This window comes from Chaetura pelagica, unplaced genomic scaffold, assembly GCF_000747805.2.
Source record: "Chaetura pelagica isolate M959 unplaced genomic scaffold, ChaPel_1.0 scaffold191, whole genome shotgun sequence".
In the NCBI taxonomy this organism is placed as follows: Eukaryota; Metazoa; Chordata; class Aves; order Apodiformes; family Apodidae; genus Chaetura; species Chaetura pelagica.
Window position 1 is genome coordinate 2,419,452 of NW_009952440.1, and position 20,761 is coordinate 2,440,212.

A 20,761-nucleotide genomic window follows, 5' to 3' on the forward strand; every position below is an offset into this window, starting at 1 on the left:
ATGGGAAGGTCCTCACATAGTTGGCGAGTCCCTCAGTAGCACTGTTGTCACCTGCAATTAAAAATTCCTTCCCTTTACTGACCCCATTGATTAACACAGAATTTGCAATCCTTGGCAAGGAATGAGGCTGGAACTTAATCTTGGTTGCTGAACTTGAAATAAAATTAGCCAAGTTAGAGTAGTGATGAGGGGGATGAAAATCTCTCATTATTGCAGTGTTGGCTGGCAGCTCTTGGCCAACGTAGACAACATCCTTTTCCTTTTCCTTTTCCTTTTCCTTTTCCTTTTCCTTTTCCTTTTCCTTTTCCTTTTCCTTTTCCTTTCCTTTTCCTTTGCCTTTGCCTTCCCTCTGCCATCTCATGGATCCAAAAGCCACAAAAGCTGAGAGCAGTTTCCCATTATATGAAGGGCAGTAAGGTAGGTCTCTGTGCTGGGGTCTGCAGATCGCCTTCAAAGAAGGACAGCCTGAACTCAGTGCTCTCTCTTAGTTTCCACATCTAGGAAGGCAAGTGGACTGTGTGCAAGTACCTCAGCAGGACACAGCTTCTGCTGAATCAGTGTGAAGCATAAGGGCACTATATGATAGTGACAGCTTAAAGGTCGGAGGGCCTAATTTAAATGGCTCTACAACTTTGTTATGACACGTATGGATCTGCTGCCTGAAGATTTCTGCACTGTAGTTTTAGTTGAATGAGCAACTATTACAGATGTTTAAAATTGTTCAAGGAAGAAAGACAAACAAGAAAATACCAAATAGCTATGTAACCTAAACCCTAGAACAGACAGGTTCAGGATTCCACTTGTGGCCATGTCTATCTGAAACACCCTATAGATAGACATGCAACACAAGCTAGAAGAACAAAGGTGCCCTCCCCAGCTGCTCTGAGCAATCACCATCTGTTTTCACAGCATTTTCAGATATACAGTGGAATGTGAACTACAGACTTAGCAATGATGAGTGCACTGTATGTAAAAAATACACTTTAATCTGTTACAACAATAAAATGTGAACAAAGTTCTGTACACCTTAATACAGAAGATGTGAGGCACAGGGTCTATACCAAAACAATAGCCTTGAAGGGCAGGAAAATGTCTTACTTAAAGCAAAACAATTTAACTGCTGCTTACCTAGGAAACCTACCACTACCACCTGCTAACCTCCTCCACCCGTCTATTTTCTTTTTACACCTTCTTAGACAATTCAAACTCTACTTCTTCACCATTGTGAAGATAAAAGACATGCCAATAATGAGTAAACAGCAAGATAACTCTTTTGAGAGACGAAATGCGTGAAAGGATAATGTACTGCTGATTCTAATTATTCACTTAACCTTTAAGCATGTGGCACATAACCTGCAAGAAGCAGTTTTCAAACACAATTGAAGCATAGTTGCAATGTTTTAGATTAAGACAACTGAAGCACCATCTTTAATAGTACATCAAATTTGAATGACATTATAAAACCTCGGCAGAAGCTGCATGCCCCACAGTGTGCCTGTGCATATTAATGTCTGGTCATGGAAATAACTGAAACACCTTTTCTTTCAAAATGAGAAAGCTAGGCAGGTTAAGTAATCTAGGAATCACTCTTCTTGGTCCCTTCACCACCATCTAGCACTGGGAGGAGTTGGTCTTCTTCACAGTAGTCTCTCTAACGCTAGCTTGTGATTTCAATACATTTGTTATTAAAATCTTGAAAACAAGACATTTAGTAGTTTGAACTATTAATTAGCTTGTTTATTTTAACATATTTTACCTTCAAATTGTTATATAACATTCTCTCACTCAAGTTTGAAAATTGACCCTGGTTACCTACAGGAAGTAGGCTAAACTTTTCTAACTGGAAGAAATTACATCAGTAATTTATTATAAGTGGGACCTCTTTAAAGGTCAGCATGCTTCAGCAGCTAAGTATCACCTCTTCTGAACACATTACTAGGTCAACACAATTTCTTTCATTAGCTCCTTCCTATGCGTGTCTCCACACATACTTTGTCTTTCTTCAAAAACACAGGGAGATTATATTCATTTCAATGTCTGAACTACTACATTAGAAAGAGAAACACAAATTGAAGTTAATAAAAAAAAATAAATTAACCCATTTAAGGAGAAACTTGGATGGTAATTTTCAAACATCAGAGAATTAAAGACTCAAATCCCCTCAAAGGAATATATAGGCTGGGTGCTGACCTCTCCAAAGCTCTTCTACAATTCTTAACCATAATGGCACTGATTACATTGAATTATTTAAGCAAAGGTTGCATGCAAACATTATTCCTTATTGGAAAGGTAAAAAAAAAGGGGGAAGAAACAGCAACTAGCAAAACATGATCCAGATATTGTGTACTTCCATAACACATTGCTATTTCTTAAATAACGGGTCTATTATACGACCCAAAAAATAGTAACTTTTTTTGTGCAAAAATGGTTTGCACATACATTGACTCACTAAAAAAGTAAGTATGGAATTTCAGGTGAGAAATTAATGCAAGCACTTGGATAATACAATATAGAAATCTACTCTAAAAAAAGCTTTAAATAAAAATAAAGAAATACAGAGAATGATTTAGTGTCTTTTTAGTCTGATGCTATGCAGATGGAGTCACCTAACAAGAAAGCAACCTTCCTACTTATTTGACAACCCTAGCACCCTCTGCCCAGGATTGGGAACAAAACATAGCAATGGAAGTAGCAAGCTTGGTTCTACACAGAAGACATGGTGAGACTCCATAAGAGCACTCAGAGACTTCTTAACAAGTGAGTAACACAAGCAGGAAATGGAGGAAATTACTCTTCCACCCGCCCTCCACGTTTTCCATTTACAGACATGTAACAACGTATCATCTCGGCGTGGAGCTTTCAGGCAGTGGAAGATTTTCTCCTTTTCCCCCTCCTTAGGATGACATTTTCAACGCTACTCTAAAATGTTTGGACTAGCCTTAGCACTCTATTCTATCTATACACCCAGTAATGAAGACCAATCATTCCTGTTTTCACTGTACCTGAAAAGTATTCGGTTCTTTTTCCATCTATGAAAATGTTTAATGCAGTATTTAAAGTAAATTTATGAGAAGATAAATACTAAATATATCCAAAGGGATAACCATAGTAGCAACCTTTCAATTTCCATGGAAACCCTACTCAGAACACAAGATACAAACCCTACACAAATGTAATCTCTTAAACCCACATAAATTCTCACTTCGAAGATGCAGTGTACAAACAAAATAAAGAGACTGAAGTACAAAGAACCAATATTTTAAAAAAAATCAGCAAGCAGCAGAACTCTTGTTGCTCCTAACGCACAGAACTCCTCATTGAATCAGTCACTAGGGCATCCCTCAAAGCTGGGGTGATATGCTAATGGCAGCATCTAGAAAAAAGCACACCACGGCAGTGATGAAAATATCTTGGAAACTGGCATCTTCCCATGCAACGTTTTCAAAAGATTAAAAATATACCTAAGTTATCCACAAAAAAATTCCTATTTTCCAGCAAGCCATTTGTGGCCCGAGGTGGCAGTGCAGAAAAGAAGTCTGCAAAGCTGTATCCTATTAAAATAAACCAAACAAAACCAGCTCCCAAAACAAAACACAGAAGAAAACACAACAAAAATAAAAATTGAGATCAAATTAGGACAAAATCTCCAATCTCTTCAAGCTCACTTCCTACCAGAGGACAGTTCTTGGCAAAAGCTGAGGCTTTAGAAATGCATGTCCCCCCAGATCATTAGAGAAACAAAGTAAGATGTGTGGCAGATGAATTTATAGTTTCTGTCCTCCAACCAGGCATTAGAAATTATTACAAGAGTAACTTCACAGGGCTGAGAAATATAATGAATGTAACACCACATTAACCTGGCTTGACAGACTTATGTATTTTAAGACCTTTACCAGAACCCTGAAAAAAAACCCCAGCTAGCCCCAAAACACCAAACCAAAACAGAGATCCCTACTTCCTGGGCAGCCTGTCCACCTTGAGCCTCTGAGTTGCAGATTTGCTCCTTTTCTTTTTGCATACAGTGATGTTCACAACTTGGAGAAGGTGAAAGCAAGAGTTAAGCAAAGACCAGACTGGGCACTAAAGACCACCTTGTAGCTACTGACAATCAAATACAGCAGGACAGAAAAGGGCCCTGACAGCTGACCTACTTGGGGAGCATGGATGGTGGTTACTTGGATACATACTGCAAAGAAGGCACCCATACCCCACAGGCTGAAGCAAAATCACAGTGCAAGTTTTTTTAAACATTTGTCCTGGAAGGAAAGCTACAACTGGGTAAAGTTCTAATATCCTGCAAGAACATCTCAAACATCTAACACGTGTCCCAACAGTACAATCTATTATTCCCTTAAATTACACCATACAGAATAGAGACATTTAAACAGATGCACAGACAAGCACTTCCACTGATAATCTTTTATAAATCCTGCATTCCTGAAGGAATGCAACAGATAAACTCCATTTGTTTCCTTCCTGTTAACCCTTTAACTAATGAGTTTCTATCTCAATTATATACTTGCAATTTCTTCTTGATTAATATTGAGCAAATTAGTTTACTCTAATTGCCAGTGCAACAACAAGAATTTAAGTAATTCTTTAGTATACTCATCTGGTGTTTGACACATTTCACATTCAATGAAGAATAGCATATCTAGCTGAGCTTCCAAAGCTAATTTAGTCGGGGGGAGGGAAATAAAATCAATCCCCTGTGCTAGCATCTAACTGGACTGAATAAATGGTCTGAAACCTCACAGCCAGTAAGTAACACACTCTTGGTCTGCTTGGCTTGAAATCTAAAAGCGTATGTTTTATCTTCAGCCACACTGAACAGACAGGAAAAACAATATACTGTAGAGAAAAGCTAAGTGAAATTGGAAAACTCAGGGGGAAACTGGCAGAAGTCAGATGTATTTATTTCAAGGTTTTTCACACTGTAGATGGTATGAACTGATTTGTTCACTTTCTTGTGGCCACAAAACAAGTAGTCCTCCCAGTAACTGTGCCACATTTCTTAATTTATCTGCAGAAATAATCTTGTTGCAATGACAGTCAAACAAAAGTGCAGGAAGGGATCCTAAGCTGAGGAGTAACAAGCCAAAATGAGTATGGTTACAAATTAAGTCAGCATGAGCACACAAGTAACTCTAAGTTCACCTACAGAACACAGAGGAAGAAAACAAAAAATCTTCAAATTGTTCATAATGTTGTGATTTATTTATTTTTTCTGTAAAGTAAATCAGATCTTGTATATTTCCATGTCTCCTTGTGAAATGCTCATATGACCAACCAGTCAGTTACTTTCCATACAGGGTAGAAAAAAGAGGTAACCATTTTGAATTTTCACTTTCAATTAATTTTGGATGGATCATAGACGTGTTCTATTTTGTTCAACTCCTTACCACAGAAGTGCATCAAAGAGTGATTTCACTCATTTTTTCATGACACAGTAAGGCCTAAGAACATAACATATTTACACAGTGAAGCAACCCCAGGTTGAGCAGTATTTAGATTCTCAGTTTAAAGTTAACTCTGAAATGCATTCTTGCCATCACAGAACTAGAAACTCAGAAAAGATAATTCTAGCACAGATAAATAACTGTAGTGACACTTATAACCATAAATAATTATCCATCTCAAACACCATCAGTAACACAGAACTTTTGCTGATTAAAAACCAAAAAACTGATAATACTTACAAATTACTCAATGGCATCTTTAAAACAAGACTCAGACTTGCTGAGTGAAATGAACTGCCATTACTCATTCTTCAAAAGACATGAAGTGTGTTCAAGATCAATAGCACAGGAAAGATAATATGCAGCCCCAAATTCTCAGTCTCAAATATTTTGAGTAAGTACAACTGTGTTGCACAGCAGAAACTGTGATCTGATTTTTAGAGCTGACAGCATTCATTTTAAGGGAAGTATAATTTGGCTAACACCCAGCAGAATAAATTTGTCTAAAATGTCCATTCAGGCAGATGAAGTTAGGTATCTGCATCTTAATCAAGATGAACACATTAACATTCTTATCCTTTAAAGATTCAAAGATTCCAAAACAAGCTACAGTTTACCAGAAAATCTGAATCAAAGCTTAACAACCAATGCATGTATTTAAAATGGGAAAGGAAACTTCCAAGTACAAATTCTGCAGTTCTAAACAAACAAATTATACACACACACCCTCTGCCACCATAATGTTTTAATAAACATACAGGAAGCTTTGAAAAGATTACCTGGTAAAAATACCATCCACAATACCAATTGTTGACTCCTCTGCGGGAACATAAGAACCAATCTGTGCCATGACTGTGATTAGTGCAACTTGCTTTATGTAGGAGCTCTTTCCTCCCATGTTGGGTCCAGTTATTATCATGACCCTTTCACCATCTCCCTGGAAACATAAAACAGTGGTCAAATATATTGTCATGCACAAAGTGCTTTTATAAAGATGTCTGGTTTGTGTATATACCCTTAGAGAGATAAAGGTCAAGTCCCCAGGATTAAACTTTCTGTTTCTAGGTGAACAGCTTCCTTCATTCTTGGAGGTCATTCCATTCGCATCTGAAGATTTTATGAAGTCTCAGATGAATAAATCTCCTCTCCAGGTTGGTGAGAGAGAAGCATCACAATCAACTTTTATTACTCCTAAGCAATGTGGACAGTGTGGAGGAACCTTCCCTTTCTCCATCAAGGAGTCAAGAAAGCACTCCAGGAACTTCCTGTGCAGTTTTCTTAAGAGAAACGGAGAAACTCACCAGTTTTCAGCAGAGCCAGTACTGTCCTAATTTGGTTGTTAGCTGGATTCCTCTCCAGTAAGAGCTCTCATAACCAAATGGGGAGAAGATCTGGCAATTACCTGACCTAGATTTTACACCCATTCGTGATTGTCTGCCTTGGTACAACAGATGCACATACAAACAGAATGGCTACAAGAAGAAATCAAGGCACTGCTGAGTTTGGCAAGACTTGTGAGCAGATCATATCTAATCCCTAATTGATCAGTGTATGGAACCACTGAAATCCTATGCAAAATGACATCGACTATAAGATTTCCTACAGTAATGATACATGTCTTTGGCTTCAGAATAAAACCCTCTTCCTCTGGTGCAAGGCAATTGCTAATGAAAAATTAAACTCACCAACAAATCTATAAAGCTTTCTCATAGCCTGAATCTGATTAGGAAATTAAGTTATGCAAGGACATCAAACAACTACACTTTCCTGTCTACTGGGTACATGCAATAAAATCCGAAAGCTGATGAACTCAAAGTCAGCATATTCCATTCACACATGGGGAGGAGCATGTAAGAAAGGACAAGCTGTGCATAATAAACATTAGCCATGCTACTAAGGAAACTCTGAAATGATCATTGTGACAACAATAAAAAAATCTCAACAGAATAATAATAAAGATCTTTACAAATTCACTTTCTATCACTTTCATTCTGCTAATAGGAAGGGAAATAAAATTCATACAGGACTGTCACTTATATAATTATCCAGCTCAGTCAGAAGATACATGCAATCTGCATTTATTATAGGTATATTTATTTATTATTTTGCTAAGAAAACCACATCCACAAGGAAGTCTCAATAAAACTAGGTAAAAACCCAGCAAATGCTAGTATCAGGAATAAAGGATGAATGTAATAAAATGCATATCACTATATAGGAACAAAATTCATAACATTCTAGTCTCCAAGGTAGTTTCAATGCTGCTACTAAAACTTTGTCAGGGACACCATTTGGCTGAACGCAATAGAATTTATAGATCCCTAAAATCAGAATGAGTTCATCTGCTAGAATCCACAAATTTCTTGCAAGTGTTTGGTATCCCTCCAGAGTCCTTCCAACCATGTTGAGAGACTGGTGGCTGGTTTGTGAAGCCAGCATTCAGGAGGAAGTTGTGCTGTAGCTTCAGACCAAAGAGCCCATCTGCCCTTACAATTCCATGCAACCTTGAGCTAACATCTTACTGGGATTGATGGCTCAAGTTAAAAGTACTAGAAGAACCCATGAATATTTGGGGAGGAGAGGGGAGATATAAGAATAAGATGCTTATTTCAGGGCACTGAAAGAAAGCTTTTCCTGAAGTTAGACATTTGACAACACTTCAGTTGAAAAGATGACAGGAAATGCATTTTCTGCTGATTCAAAAACTGGAGGCATTTTAATAAACTGGGTTCCCACGCACCTCTCTCAAAAAAGGGATAACTCAAACTACCAGTAGAGGCAAAAGGTACTCTACCACAATCTCTTGATTTTGTAATATTCAGTATTTAGAAAGCTAACATAAGAATGGGACTAAGAGGGGAAAGTATATTCTGATTACTGAATGAAATGCTAAATTTTTTGTCTGTCACTTGTTTGGAGTAGACAAATAATTCTGAAAACATTCCCTGAATTATTGCACAGTATCTGTATCATTGTTCAATACCGAGCAGCATTTAAAAATATTTCCAGAGAAATACATACAAATTTGAATGAGGTTTATCATAGCAATATGAAACACCAACACCTGTTCCTTGCCTTTTTATATATTTTCTGTATAAAAATGCAATTATGTATTCAGAGTTACGTTGTAAGCATGTTTTTTTTCTATTTATTGAGAACTGCAACACAGTGTTTCAAAAGAGATACAGAGAGGTAAATACCTAACAAAAAATGTCAAAAGGACATGTCATTTAAAAGACAGATGCTTGGATTTCAGGAACAAAGGAAACTAACTCAACTACACTTATCAGAAACTGATACATGAAATAAAACAGAGTGATGTTTCCTACCTGTGGTAACTGCATATTTAGATCAATTTTTTTTGTAACAAAGTCATACCACTTAGATAATATTACACAGAAAATGTTAAGAAGTAGCCCCTCCACTTTGTTTCCCCTCTGGACAGTACCAAAGTGACAGGCTTACTACTTCCCACCATACTGCACAAAAAATCAGCCAGAAGGAGACTTAAAGGTAACATAGAGCCTGCAAGCTACACATGGGGCATCTTCATCATACGTTGCTATGAAGGGCTTCTTACAACTAATGTGCAGCCTACAGAGCGTGGACTTGATAGTCCAAGTCTGCATTTTCAGATTAAGAAAGACTGTAATTAATTAATAGTTCCAGGAAGAAAACACGTAATAGAGAAATGCTTAAAAAAAAAATATCCAAACTTAGAATTAATTTGGAACACCGAAGCAGAACATATTATGCAGAAACTGAAGTTGTTGCTATTTTGTTGAGTAAAAAACTCCACAGATTTGAGATAAAGTTACAACAAAATGCAGACTCTTAATTAAACTGTTATTAAAACTGTTTAGACTGTTAAAACTGTTTAAAAACTGGTTTAAACTCTTAAAAACCCCTGCTATTATTCATCCATTTTTCAAAAATAACCATTTAAATCTCTCATTTTCCCAAATTTGAGATCACCTTCCTTTTCTTTACGCCATTAGGACTGAACAGGGCTGTCAAGCAAGCATCTGGCTGCAAAATGTTGGAAAAAGGACAGAACAGATGTGATCACATCAAGCAGTATCTCTCTGAAACGCAACCAGACAGTTTTATGATTAAATTATTTACTTTAACTTCCTGGCCACGAAGCATATCCCAGATTCCCTCCCTTGCATGATCTTGAAGCTTAAATAGCAACTCTACTTACTGAAAGGTTGGTGGTATTTGGAACATACTGATCCTGTTCTCCCAGTAGTGCATCAATCACAGGGTGCCTCCCATTTTTTATAATTATTTCTCGCCGATTATCTTGCACAGTTGGTCTGCAAAAAGGAAGAGACATTAATTTAAACGTTTTTACTGTAACTGACTATTTAGAACTACTGTAACTAAAGTTTGCAGGACAATCATCTATGATGCACATTTCTTTTTGTGGAAAAAACCCCTAAATTAAAAAAAAAATATCTATCAAATAATTCTAAATACTTGGTTTTATTCAGTTATAAAAAAATATTAGCAGATTGGATAAAGAAATTTTAGAATATTTTTTTTTACTTTGGGCACCTCAGTACAAGAAAGACATGGAGGTGCTGGAGCATATCCAAAGAAGGGCAAGGAAGCTGGTAAAGGGCCTTGAGAACAAGTCTTATGAGGAGGGGCTGAGGGAACTGGGGCTGTTTAGTCTGAAGATAAGGAGGCTGAAGGGAGACCTCATGGCCCTCTACAGCTCCCTGAAAGGACGCTGTAAAGAGGTAGGTGCTGGTCTGTTCTCACAAGTAACTGGTGATAGAAAACAGGAAATGGCCTCAGGCTGTGCCAGGGGAGGTTTAGATATTAGGAAGAACTTTTTCACTGAAACGGTTGTCAGACATTGGAACAGGCTGCCCAGGGGGGCGGGCGAGTCACCATCCCTGGAGGTGTTTAAAATTCATCTAGATGTGTCACTTGGGGATATGGCTCAGTGCTGGACTTGGTAGACTAGGGTTAATAGTTGGAATCGATGCTCTTGAAGGTCTTTTCCAACCTAAGTGATTCTGTGGTTGTGTAAATGCTCAGGAGCCAGCTCTGGACCAACCCCTGTGGAAGCAGGACATGAAGGTTCATGTGGCCCCTCTGAGGAGCAGAGGGAACAGCCGTGGAACCACCAGGGCCCCAGGCTGTAGTGTCCAGTGTGCATCTGGAGATCTTTGGCAGATGGAGATGCACAGCTCATCAGACCTAAAGAGTGTTCCTCAGTGAGGCACCATCACTGCTCTGAATCTAGCAATCTAGAATCTAATTTACCTATTTTACCTGAAACACAGCTTTGAAACATACCCTGTATACCTTAAATTCTTAGGTATTAGAAATACATTATAAATTCAGACCTTGCTGAGGAAAAAAAACAAACCCAAGCCAAACAAAGAAACAAAACAAAACAAAACAAATGAAAAAAAAAAGAGAGAGAGAAATTCCACGCAAATTCCAATATATATCTTTATATAAGTGAAGTATCATTTGCTAGGCCCAGGCCAAACAACAGACAAACATAAGACACCAAATTTGAACTGCAGTGTTTACAGATTTGCATTAAACCCAAAAGTGCTTCTTTGCAAAATCAGATAAAGCTAAAAACACTGTAAACAATTTTAATAATGCATTTCATTGTAGTACACATATTAAAATAAAATTTATTTTAAATACTGTCTTTAGTTCCCCATAAAATCTTAAACAAAAATTAAAAATTTATTACCTGCAGTAGTCTCCTTGTTTTGCCACCTGGGCCAATGAGAACAGACAGTCAATAGTTGCTAGGTGACCAATCGCTTTAGACACAGGGTGATAATGCTTACTGAAATGGCTATTCCAAACAGGGAAATATAAGAGGAGGAAGAGAAAAAAAAAATAATTATACAGATACAGATGTATTGTCAAAATATACCCCATGCAATGCTTCTCGTAGGGCTCTTATGTTCTTTAAATTACCCTAAATTCAAACCTCCCAGCAGTGTATTAACTCACAAAATAAGGACACAATCTTAATCAAAACTGACTTCACACTCCTGTTCTAATAGTGAACTACTTTAAAGCACAAAAAGGCAGGCAAAATGAAATCTATTAGAAAGCACATAAAGGGTTTGCAGGTGATCCCTGCTGCCTAAAAGAGGCCTAAAAAAAATATGACTGTTTATCACAGTGGCAACTGAATCCCAACTGCCAATTCAGTACAACAAGCTACAGAAAAATAAAAAAAAAGAAGCCTGAAAAGAACATAAACATGAGTTGTCTGCAATTTCAATAAAATATGGTATCTACAGCAGAAAATTCAGGAATTAATTTTCCATTTTGGTATTGCTCCCCCCAGTACAATAATAATGTTACCAAGAGAACACCATTTTCAGCAGAGTTCATTGTCTTAGTCCTCAATTATTATTTTTTTTCCCTCTCCTAGCTAGTCTCAAAGATGCAACATGAAACATAAAACCAGCAGGGGAGAAAAAACTGGCAAATAAATACAGAAATAAACAGATGAAGGTATGGAGAAAAGGAACACTTTCCTATACACAAGTCTTCCTTTGTATGCTGGTATCATAAAACATTACTGAGAACTGCATAAGTGAACACGAAAAGCAGTGGATCCAAGTGAAGAAAGGCTCAAAAACTTACATGGCAAATATAGTGACAAAAATATTTAAAATAACTATTTTTATAGTATTCCAAAGGCAACACATCTGGTTAGGTGTGCATTTTTAATATCAAATCTACATAATTACTGGGCTCCTATTAGGGAGCAAACCTTTGCATCAGTTATGTACAGTGAAACAATTTCAGAAGGAACTTAGGCTTTTGCAGTGGGATAACAAAGCACAAGTTAAAGTGAGCCAATTATCACCGCATGACAGAAGGAACAATTTCAGTGAGCCTGTAGTTCATGGAAGTGAAAAAATAAATTGATAACCAGACACTCGAAAAATAAAAGGTATTCAGAAGTTTGAGAAATATTTTTAAACTCCTGTCTTGAAGATCCTTCGGCTAAATAGTCAAATAAATTCACTCAAAACTCTGATCTGACACAAAAAGATCTTCTGTGTCAGTTGTGAGGAGCAGTAACACTCCAATCACAGAATCATGGAATTGTTAGAGCTGGAAGGGACCTCCAGAGCTCATCTAGTCCAACTCCCCCACTAAAGCAGGATCCCCTAGAGCACACTACACAGGACTGTATCCAGGAGGGTCTTGAAAATCTCCACAGCAGGGGACTCCACAACCTCCCTGAGCAGCCTATTCCAGGGCTCTGTCACCCTCACTGTAAAGAAGTTTTCCTCATTTCTGATGGAACTTTCTTTGCTTCAGCTTGTGCCCATTGCCACTTGTCCTGTCTCCAGGCACTGCTGAAAATAATCTGGCTCCATCCTACTTGCACCCAACCTTTAGATATTTATAGACATGGATAAGGTCTCCTCTCAGTCTTTTCTTCTCCATGCTAAAGAGTCCCAGCTCTCTCAACCTTTCCTCGTAAGAGAGATGCTCCAGTTCCCTCCGCTGGACTCTCTCCAGTAGTTCCCTGTCTCTCTTGAACTGAAGAGACCAGAACTGGACACAACAATCACAAGGTGGCCTCACCAAGGCAGAGTAGAGGGAGAGGACAATCTCCCTGAACCTGCTGATCATACTCTTCCTAATGCATCCCAGGACCTTGTGGCCTTCTTGGACACAAGGACACATTGCTGGCTCATGGTTAACTTACTCGCTACCAGGACTCCAAGATTGTTCTTCGCAGAGCTGCTCTCCAGCAGGTCTACCCCATGAAGCATGGAGTTGTTCCTCCCCTGTAGGACCTTACCTTTGCCCTTGCTGAACAGGCTCTCCAGCCTGTCCAGGTCATGCTGGGTGGCAGCACAGCCCTCTGGAGTGTCAGCCATCCCTCCCAGTTTGGTATTATCAGTAAACTTGCTCAGGATACACTGTGTCCCATTGTCTAGGTCATTGACAGAGATGTTGAACAGGACCAGACCCAGTACTGATCCCTGGGGAACACCACTGGCTACAGGCCTCCAACTTGTCCCTGCTCCACTGATCATGATCCTCTGAACTTTGTCTCTCAACTAGCTCTCAGTTCACCTCACTGTTCACTCACCTAATCCACACCTTTCTGAGCTTCTTAATGAAGACAGTGTGAAAAGCCTTGCTGAAGTCATGGTAGACAACACCCACTACCAATTACCTTCTAGGAAACAGATTCACAGTCAGTAGCAGTGTCAGTACACAAAATACACAGCTATGGGGAATCACACTTACCTAAGAACTGCCAAAACTGCATTCCTAACTAATAATCTGATTGTACTTATTTTATTAGTATTATTTTTAGTAATGGCACGCTTAACAGTGGAGCTATACTCTAAATCAATTAATACTAAAAGTTAATTTGGTCAGCTTATATAATAAATTCTTTTTTCCATCTTGCTTACATTGTACTTCAATAATAAAACTACTATATTCAGGTTCACTCTTTCACAGTCTGTTCTACTTGCAAGTTCTTAAGGTTGTGATATTACTTTTCAGATTTTGAGAGCCACATTATATACTTCACAGCATATTATCATCAGAATTTTAAAATCTAGAGACATGACTGCTTATCTCAGGACTCAGTCTGCAAAAGGTCTTGCCTTCAAACACTTGAACAGTATTTTAGTTGGCTATCTTTAAAGTTCTTGTGAACAACACAATGAATTATCAACCTTTGTTTTTTTTTAAAGATAAACATATTTTTCTGTTCTTATAGGAGAAAAAAAATATTTGAAAACTAACTCGATTTTGTAAACTCACTCTAAAAAATTTAGCCATTCAGCACTGCAGTCAAGGACTAGTTGCTCCCGGAGCTGATTCAGATGTCTGTAATTTTCTATAATAAAAGGAGAGTGGAAACGGCTGACAGCTTTTGTGCTGGAAGACAGAGAAAAGCCAAATAGGAAATCAAGGTTACTAAGCAATCAGTTACACCATCTACATAAAAATTGGACCAGTTTTCTTATTCTTGTGAGTCTTAAAAAATGGACTTTAAAAAAACGTTCTTTTATTGTTGTACTAAACTCTGTTGATTCCAATGATCTTTACTGTGAATTCCGTGACTGGTTATGGCACCACTGCCCATTCAGAAGGACTGTGAAAAACATCTTTAAATGTAGAGTGTATCACTGAATTTTACAAAACTCTGTTCAGCAATACACTGCACAAAGAGATGACTTTTCTGTGACTGACAGTGTATACAATGAAGTTCAAGGAAAAAATGTAACTTTTAAATGGAAAATTTCATTAAAAGCCCAAAAAAAACCTTAGCAAAAAACAGACTGTCTTGCATGGATACTTGTTTGCATTTGGAGAACTTGCCATTTATTGATGTCTTTCCATTAAGAACTCACTTCGGTATTCCCAGTCATTCTTTTACAAAATCCAGATTAGCTGTAATTAATTCTTTGTCATCTTAATTCTTTCTAATCTGTGCACTTTTAATACTGAATTCTTGCATAAGCAAATAGAACATAATTTCAGATTCCACCTGATCATGCCTACCTCTGGTGCAAGATGTATGTGCTCACACATTAAGATACTCAACCTGTTCAAATAATAAAACAAATGACTAAAAAGAAAAAAACAGCTACATAATTCAGTCCATCTTTGTTTCATCTACTGGAAAAAGTATCCAAAACTATGGTTTTACCATGTTTGCACAGGGCTAAGTACCAAAGCAAGCAAAGCTTGTGTGTATGAATAAGATAACATTTTAGAGCAACTAAGTTTATTGAGATGCACAGATTTTGCACAGCTACTTTTACCTTTCTGAATAAATGAGATAAAAATTTTATGAAAGATCTGTATCCACAATCTTCATACACAACTGAATCAAAACCGCAATTTTGACACCAGTACATGTACTTTGAAAGATTAAGTGATTAATATGGCACCTTAAGGATTTATCGTGCAAAAAACATTTTAAGATCTCCAGTTTTCCAGTTTGCTTTTGTTTGCTTTTAAGCAAAACTTATTATGGCAATAAATTAACACAGCCATTTCAGTCGCTTGTTTTTCAGTTTAAGAAAAAAAACAAACACACATATGGAGCAATGAAAATGTGCACAAAATCAATCATAATACCAAAATACTGTATTTTTTTCCTAATACATCAAAACAAACTTCAATAACATTTTACATACCTACTAACCATAACCCAGTCAGATGGCACAGATGATTTATGGGAATTCTTGACCTCTATCATAAACTAAAATAAACAAAAAGTTGTAATTTTACACATCATGGGAAGTCAGGAAGACTACACAGCCATAATAATCCTATATCAAGAAATCTACAAGCATCAGAGAAAACAATATTCAGCCTGAAGAGACTAGGCAGACCAGAAGCTAATGTTCTTTCTCCCTCAGAAGTGAGAGTTATGACATACTCTTTTTTTTTAATTTTAAAGAGCAACTACTCTCCTGAGCTATTCTTGTGCCCTACGATGTTTTTGCCCCATCTCTGCCCTTCTGTTCCTCCATCCACTAACATGTGCTCCTCACCTCTCTACTACCAAGTCAAAACCAGACTAAAGCTAGTACCTCTTGCTTATCTGATCCTGACAAGGTCTTGGAGAGAATTCAGCATTATATGGACTCTACACACTATATACCATATATATACCATATATATAAGCTACTGCTTATCAGTGAGATGCACTTTCCTGTCTAGGGACCAGTGGTTCATACTGAGACCTAACTACTTACACCTTTGCGCAGAAAAGAGCTCAAAATCTCAAATGCTAACACTGATTCTGCCATACCTTGCTTCAAGTTTGGATCAAGCTGGGGTCAGAAAGAGAAGGAACAGGGAAAACCAGCAGTAACAGCAAGGGGCTCAGTGGAGTGGAATTTGCATTATGTGTTTATTGCAGTATTTTATATGATTCGTGTCAGTTATTTTTATAACACCAGCCTAAGGTCTTAGAACTGAAAGAACTGAGGCGTTCTCAAATGAAAGAATTCAGGTGGAAAAACAATTTCTAGAAGAGATGAGATGAACCCAGAATCTGATCACCTTTATAGGAAACCACAAGTCTCTCACCTGACAAAGCTTTTCTATTACACTAAGTGTGATTTTGATAAAACCTTCCACACCTCCCTATAACAGCCAGTAGAAACAAGAATAATAACCCTAACATGTGCACAAAACTCCAGCAAGATGCAGTCCACTAGTTCTTATTTACTTAAGACCTGAAAATATTTGGTTCTGGAGAAACCTCGAAACTGCATAATACACATAGGACAAAAAGACTAAGAATGGGTAGAAGCAGAAATCTGCAAAGATTAAAAAATGAGCCAACTGCTGCTACCACTAGTGGTGTTGCTGATGTGCTGGTATTACAGTTTTTTTCTGAATTTTATCTCCAAGCACTTAAAGATGCTGTGTTTACAAACGGAAGACAGAAAATAATACCACATTTTTGTCTATGCTAGATGACTAACTGAGCCAAATACGGCCTAAATTAACACAGCTAGTTCAATTGCCTGATTTGTCTGTGTGGCTGTTGGAGAGACAAGCATAGAGGCTGCAGTCTTCTTCAAAACAACAAAAGCATTTGCTTTCTCATCTTTTATTTTTTAGCCCTACTAGATAAATAACTGCAGTATTAAATAAACTGGGCCCAAAGCACTGCTTATGCCACACAGGAAGCATATATTTGCCAAATGTAGCAATTTTTCTCTAAATCCTGCCTGAAATGAAAAGCAATGCTATTGCTATCTGGACAGCTTTCTGTCCTGTTTAGTGCATGCTATGAATTACATTAGAGGTCTGGAAACAAAAGATAAGATAGATATGGGTGTAACCTCATATTTTGGAACAAGTATGTGTCAACTGTATCTTCATCAGGACTCTAACAGGAACTTAACAAATACAGGTTAATAAAATGTGGGCTTTCTCCTCAACCACTCTTCCTCTTCTCAGCATTACCATCGAAAGAAATATCTACCCAAGGTCTTTACCAAATGCTGTTCTCTCTAATGCATCCACTCTCACGTTCTCACTTTCAGCATTGCCTGTCTGCCTCCTGCATGTTTCTCAGTTTCCTAGACCCTCAACATGACAGGGGACTGCTTCCAGCTCCTTCCCTCCCTGTCCTCACTGATTTATCTCTTTTACTCCTGACTCTCAGTCAGTTTCCTTACTCCCTTCCTAGTTTTCTGTGGAGTTTTCCCCAGCATTCCCACTCTCAGTTCCCAATGAACAGTGCTGAACAGTGCTACCTCACTGCTCCTTTCATTTCCCCCCAAAATCTGGCAGGATCTATTATCTCTCTTTTTGCTTGAACATTTCTGCTTGCTGGAGCGTGGCCTGCCCACACTTGCACAGCATCAGGCAAGCAAAAGTTCCAGTCCAAAACCACCACTTCTAAGAATTAAAACAGACTAAGGTTATCATTCTCTAATACTGTTCCTCTTCTCTTTCCAATTTTTCAAATTACCAGCTTAATCAGTACTTACCAATCATTTTATCATTCTTCAAATTGACCTAGCACTGTGCTCCCTGGTCCTCTGAGAATATTTCAGCATTTAATAGCCACATAATTAGCCTTGGAAGTATGCAGGTGTTTTTACATATATAGAAAAGCAAAGGATTACTGAACAAAATTCAACTGCACTAATGTGTTTTTATTATTTAAATCGCTGAAGTGATTGATTGAAAAACAAAATAGTCACACTGTCACGAAACTGTTCTTTGAAGCATAGTCAAATGACCTTAACAAGTAACATAATAAATTGAGAGAGTTCTAGTTAAGCCTGTTTTCTAGATAAGTAACAGGTGCAGCTATACATAATAGATACCATATTACCTCTTGACCAGAAACTGTAACATACTCTGCAGAAGGATTCTTAATCTGTTTGCGAATGTCCCGCAGATGCAACTGGATTTTAGAAAGCACATCCTCGATCTCCTCCTTTTTCTTTCTGATGACAGGAAAGTCTGTAAGGTCCTTGAACAACTGGGTTTTATCTCCAGTCCTATGCATGAGAAGCACAAGATAAAATAATGGTAAAATGAAAGATGCATTCCCTGACACAGGCTGTGACCACATTTTTATCTGTTATTCTCATTCACTTTAACACTACCTTTATTCCTCTCAAAGTACAGCTTTTCTGTTACTTGGTCATAGTCCAACACATTTACCAAAAGCTGCCAGAAACACTGCATAAACATAAAGGCACTTTGTATATAAACTCTAAGAAGCTACACCAAGATACCCACACTCACAATCTATTCAAACCCAATCTATTCTTGCTCCCTTCTATTCTATCTCATTATGCTCATTCTTATATACCAAACCCTGCTGACTCGTTACTTTTCATCTCAATGTGCATCCTTGCAGTTTTCTGCTTGTTCTTCCTCCACCAAGCAGAGCAAGAAAAGTAAGCACAAGAAAGACCATTCTCTTCTTTATCAATCCGTAATCCTGGAAGGCAATTGCTGCCCCAACCTGGAGCATCTCAAGTGCCAACAACACCTTTAGTATGATAAAATGTGAAGCTCTAGATAATTTCTGAATGATATCAACATAGATTTTGGGCATATTTAGAATTTGGCCAAATTCAGGCAGTTTTTCAAAAAGATTGCAAAGAAAAATCACTTCCACAGGTCTTTCATCAAAGTAGAATGTCATGGGGAGCTTTTCAGAGTAGCTTCCTTCTCTTCTCAATAAAAGATTAGCCAGAGTATTTTTTAAAACATGCAAAACAATAGTGTTTTCTAGTCTCAGTGTCAGGAAATGACCATTATTTTGGCTGCACTACATCAGTTCAGGATTGAAAAATGAAAAAGTCAATGACATTCAAATGCTTAAAACTGGGAAGGTGAACAAGCTACTAAAAAATGGTTGTCATCAAAGGTTAAAAAAAATTTATTTTATCCTAACAAGTATCAGGCAAACAATAAAAAGTAGTGCAATCGGTCTTAGGTTAACTGGAATATACACCTCTATTTTAGAGCAAGTACAAAACTGTATCAGTTAATTACATAACTACCATGAAATCTAATATTTGGAAACGAAGTAATTAGCAAAGTAAAGTAATAAAACATGGGAGTAATAAAAAGTGTAATATTCTACCTACTCTGATACCCCTTGGCTTGAGAATGAAACTACAACTGAAGCCAGTGACCAGACAGGTAACACAAAGCTCTGCTTTGATTCTGCAGTACATAGATGAAGTTTTTCTGTGAGACACAGCAGAGATACCATTTTACAATACAATACTGATTTTTAGAAACAGTTTTGTGCTAATTAGACTTGTTTCCATGGGAATGCAAGGGAAAAAAGGTTGCTACTAGCCAGCAGCCAAATGTGAAGAGTGCCACTGCTATGTGATGCCTATCACAAATTTAAAACTTGACAGTTTAAAAAAACCAACAAAACCAAAAAATTTGGAAGTCTGAATATGGAGCAGAGGGATACTGCTGAAAATATCTATAGGATTTTATCCACACATCACAAAACTAATGTATGATGCAGCACAGATACATGTGAGCAAGTGTTTGTGTGCATGTATGTGTGAGTAGTCATCACGATTTTGATGAAAGATTCATTTACTAAAATTAGTATTGCCAAAAAAATGAGATATATAGAGGCCAAAAGTAAGTTATTTTTTAAAGGCTGATTAAATACAAATGAAATATGTATCCTGCAGATGAATGACTATTTAAACTATTGTATGATATTTTTGTAAACAATCACAGAATCACAGAATGGTAAAGGCTGGAAGGAACCTTAAAGATCATCTGTTCTGGTTTGGTGGGTTTTTTGGTAGCAGAGGAAGGGCCCCAGGAGTGGCTCAGGTAAGAAGCTGAGAAGCTCCCCCTGCTCCAAACCCAGCCAAGGAGCCATTAGAGGGACAACGGATGCACCTCAGTCAGTAACATATGAAAGAACAGCTATAACACCTGAGCAGAGCAGGACTTGGGTGAAGAAGAGCTGTGCTGGGGAAGGAGAGCTGAGCTGGTGGTTGGTGAGGAAGAAGGGGCAGAAGGTGCCCAAGCAGATGTTTCCCTGCAGCCCATGGCCAGATGGCAGCTGTGCCCCTGCACTCGTGGAGGGGGCACTCGTGGTGGAACATTCCCTGGAGGTGCCAGGAGGGGTGAGCTTGGACAGTGGACTTGGATGTTGTGGCCAGAGGATTTGCTGCCAGTGAACTCTGATGGTGCAGCTTTGGAAGCCCCCGGAGCCAGGGGAGGTGCCTGTTCCCTGAGCAGCCCGTGACTCTGTGGGAAGCCCAGGCTGGAGCAGCTCC

At 38.0% G+C, this 20,761-nt stretch overlaps 1 protein-coding gene across 1 annotated transcript in view; it reads right to left on the bottom strand.

The window, feature by feature from the left end:
- MSH3 (mutS homolog 3) overlaps positions 1–20,761 on the bottom strand; it is a 115,136-nt gene that overhangs the window by 20,889 nt on the left and 73,486 nt on the right. Inside the window, exons 15-20 of the mRNA XM_010008413.1 lie at positions 18,316–18,484; positions 15,647–15,711; positions 14,262–14,378; positions 11,188–11,295; positions 9,664–9,778; positions 6,239–6,396 (exon numbers count right to left, since the gene is read on the bottom strand). Of these exons, the coding sequence (XP_010006715.1) occupies positions 6,239–6,396; positions 9,664–9,778; positions 11,188–11,295; positions 14,262–14,378; positions 15,647–15,711; positions 18,316–18,484 (732 nt within the window). The remainder of the gene's footprint in view (positions 1–6,238; positions 6,397–9,663; positions 9,779–11,187; positions 11,296–14,261; positions 14,379–15,646; positions 15,712–18,315; positions 18,485–20,761) is intronic.